The 1,802-nt window shown below is 51.3% G+C and overlaps 1 protein-coding gene across 1 annotated transcript in view; it reads left to right on the plus strand.

Annotated features, from left to right (window-relative positions):
* Positions 1 to 1,802, plus strand: part of AARS (alanyl-tRNA synthetase) — a 53,375-nt gene that overhangs the window by 32,894 nt on the left and 18,679 nt on the right. The window contains exon 10 of the mRNA XM_011976824.1: positions 951 to 1,129. Within this exon, the coding sequence (XP_011832214.1) occupies positions 951 to 1,129 (179 nt within the window). The remainder of the gene's footprint in view (positions 1 to 950; positions 1,130 to 1,802) is intronic.

The raw sequence follows: 1,802 nt of genomic DNA on the forward strand, positions 1-1,802 counted from the left end.
TTTTTTTGAGACGGAGTCTCACTCTGTCACCCAGGCTGGAGTGCAGCGGCGTGATCTCGGCTCAGTGCAACCTCTGCCTCCCGGGTTCAAGCGATTCTCTTGCCTCAGCCTCCCGAGTAGCTGGGACTACAGGCCTCTGCCACCACGCCGAGCTAATTTTTTGTATTTTTAGTAGAGACAGGGTTTCACCATGTTAGCCAGGGTGGTCTCCATCTCCTGACCTTGTGATCCACCCGCCTTGGCCTCCCAAAGTGCTGGGATTACAGGCCTGAGCCACCGCGCCTGGCCTGTAACTACTCTTAAAGATCCACTAATCTCATGCACTAAGTTTCTGCTCAGTAGCTCAGAGTTAGGGTAACCCATTGTCCCAGTTTTAACACTGAAAGTCTGCATCCCAGGAAACCCCTCAGCCCTAAAAATTGGGACAGTTGGTCACCTGACACAGTGTTGCATTCTTTGATGGGAAGCCCTTTTTTTTGTTGTTGTTGTTTTGTTTTGTTTCGTTTTTTGAGATGGAGTCTTGCTGCTTTGTCGCCCAGGTTGGAGTGCAGTCGCGCGATCTAGGCTCACTGCAAGCTCCGCCTCCCAGGTTTACGTCATTCTCCTGCCTTAGCCTCCCAAGTAGCTGGGACTACAGTCACCCACCACCATGGCAGGCTAATGTTTTGTATTTTTAGTAGAGACGAGGTTTCACTGTGTTAGCCAGGATAGTCTCGATCTCCTGATCTCGTGATCCGCCCACCTCAGCCTCACAAAGTGCTGGGATTACAGGGCAAGCCACTGCGCCGGCTGCGAAGCCCTTTCATAGTCTAATGGGTTTGCTTCCAAAATACAGTTGGACAATTTGGAGCTAAGAAGAGTTTGAGAAAGAGAATCCAGCAAAAGTCTGCTAAGAAGGCATGAAAAGGTCATTGACCCACTGTCCCCTTTCTGTGCATTCCCTCGAGCAGTATTTGAGAACACAGTGGCTACAGTGATGGCTCTGCGCAGGGAGAAGATGTTCGTGGAAGAGGTGTCCACAGGCCAGGAGTGTGGAGTGGTGCTGGACAAGACCTGTTTCTATGCTGAGCAAGGAGGGCAGATCTATGACGAAGGCTACCTGGTGAAGGTGGATGACAGCAGCGAGGATGTGAGCCAACAGTTCTTCTTCCTTGTTAGCTGAGGAGGGTCAGGCATGGAGCCGGGGAGCTGCTCTTGCCCCACAGTGCTCCAGGCCTTGGGAGCAGTCCTGACACCCCTTTGGGTTGGGTTCCATGGTCAGTATTTCTGAAGCTGAGGGAGCTGCTGCTTGTACCTATTGCTTTCCTGGCCACTGGGTACCCTCATAGAAATATTTTTGCAGCCAGGGTGCAAGTTTCCTACAAGCTTTGCACATTAAAAAGGAGAGGCAGCTCTGTGAAGGGGAGGTGTCCTTGTAGAAAACTCAGCCTAGAACTCTGCTGCTGCTGAATGAGTTACTTTGTCTCCCGAGGCTTCAGGTTCTTTACGGAAGCTTTTAAATATTCTAAGAATGCGGCTGGGCGCAGTGGCTCATGCCTGTAATCCTAGCACTTTGGGAGACCGAGGTGGATCACCCGAGGTCAGGAGTTTGAGACCACCCTGGCCAACATGGTGAAACCCTGTCTCTACTAAAATGCAAAAATTAGCTGGGCATAATAGCCGATGCCTGTAATCCCAGCTGCTCGGGAGGCTGATAGGGGAGAATCGCTTGAACCCGGGAGACGGTGGTTGCAGTGAGCTGAGATTGCGCCACTGCACTCTAGCCTAGGCGACTGAGCAAGACTGTCTCAAAAAAAAAAATT

The sequence above is a fragment of the Mandrillus leucophaeus genome, unplaced genomic scaffold (genome assembly GCF_000951045.1).
Source record: "Mandrillus leucophaeus isolate KB7577 unplaced genomic scaffold, Mleu.le_1.0 Scaffold17, whole genome shotgun sequence".
Taxonomy (NCBI): domain Eukaryota; kingdom Metazoa; phylum Chordata; class Mammalia; order Primates; family Cercopithecidae; genus Mandrillus; species Mandrillus leucophaeus.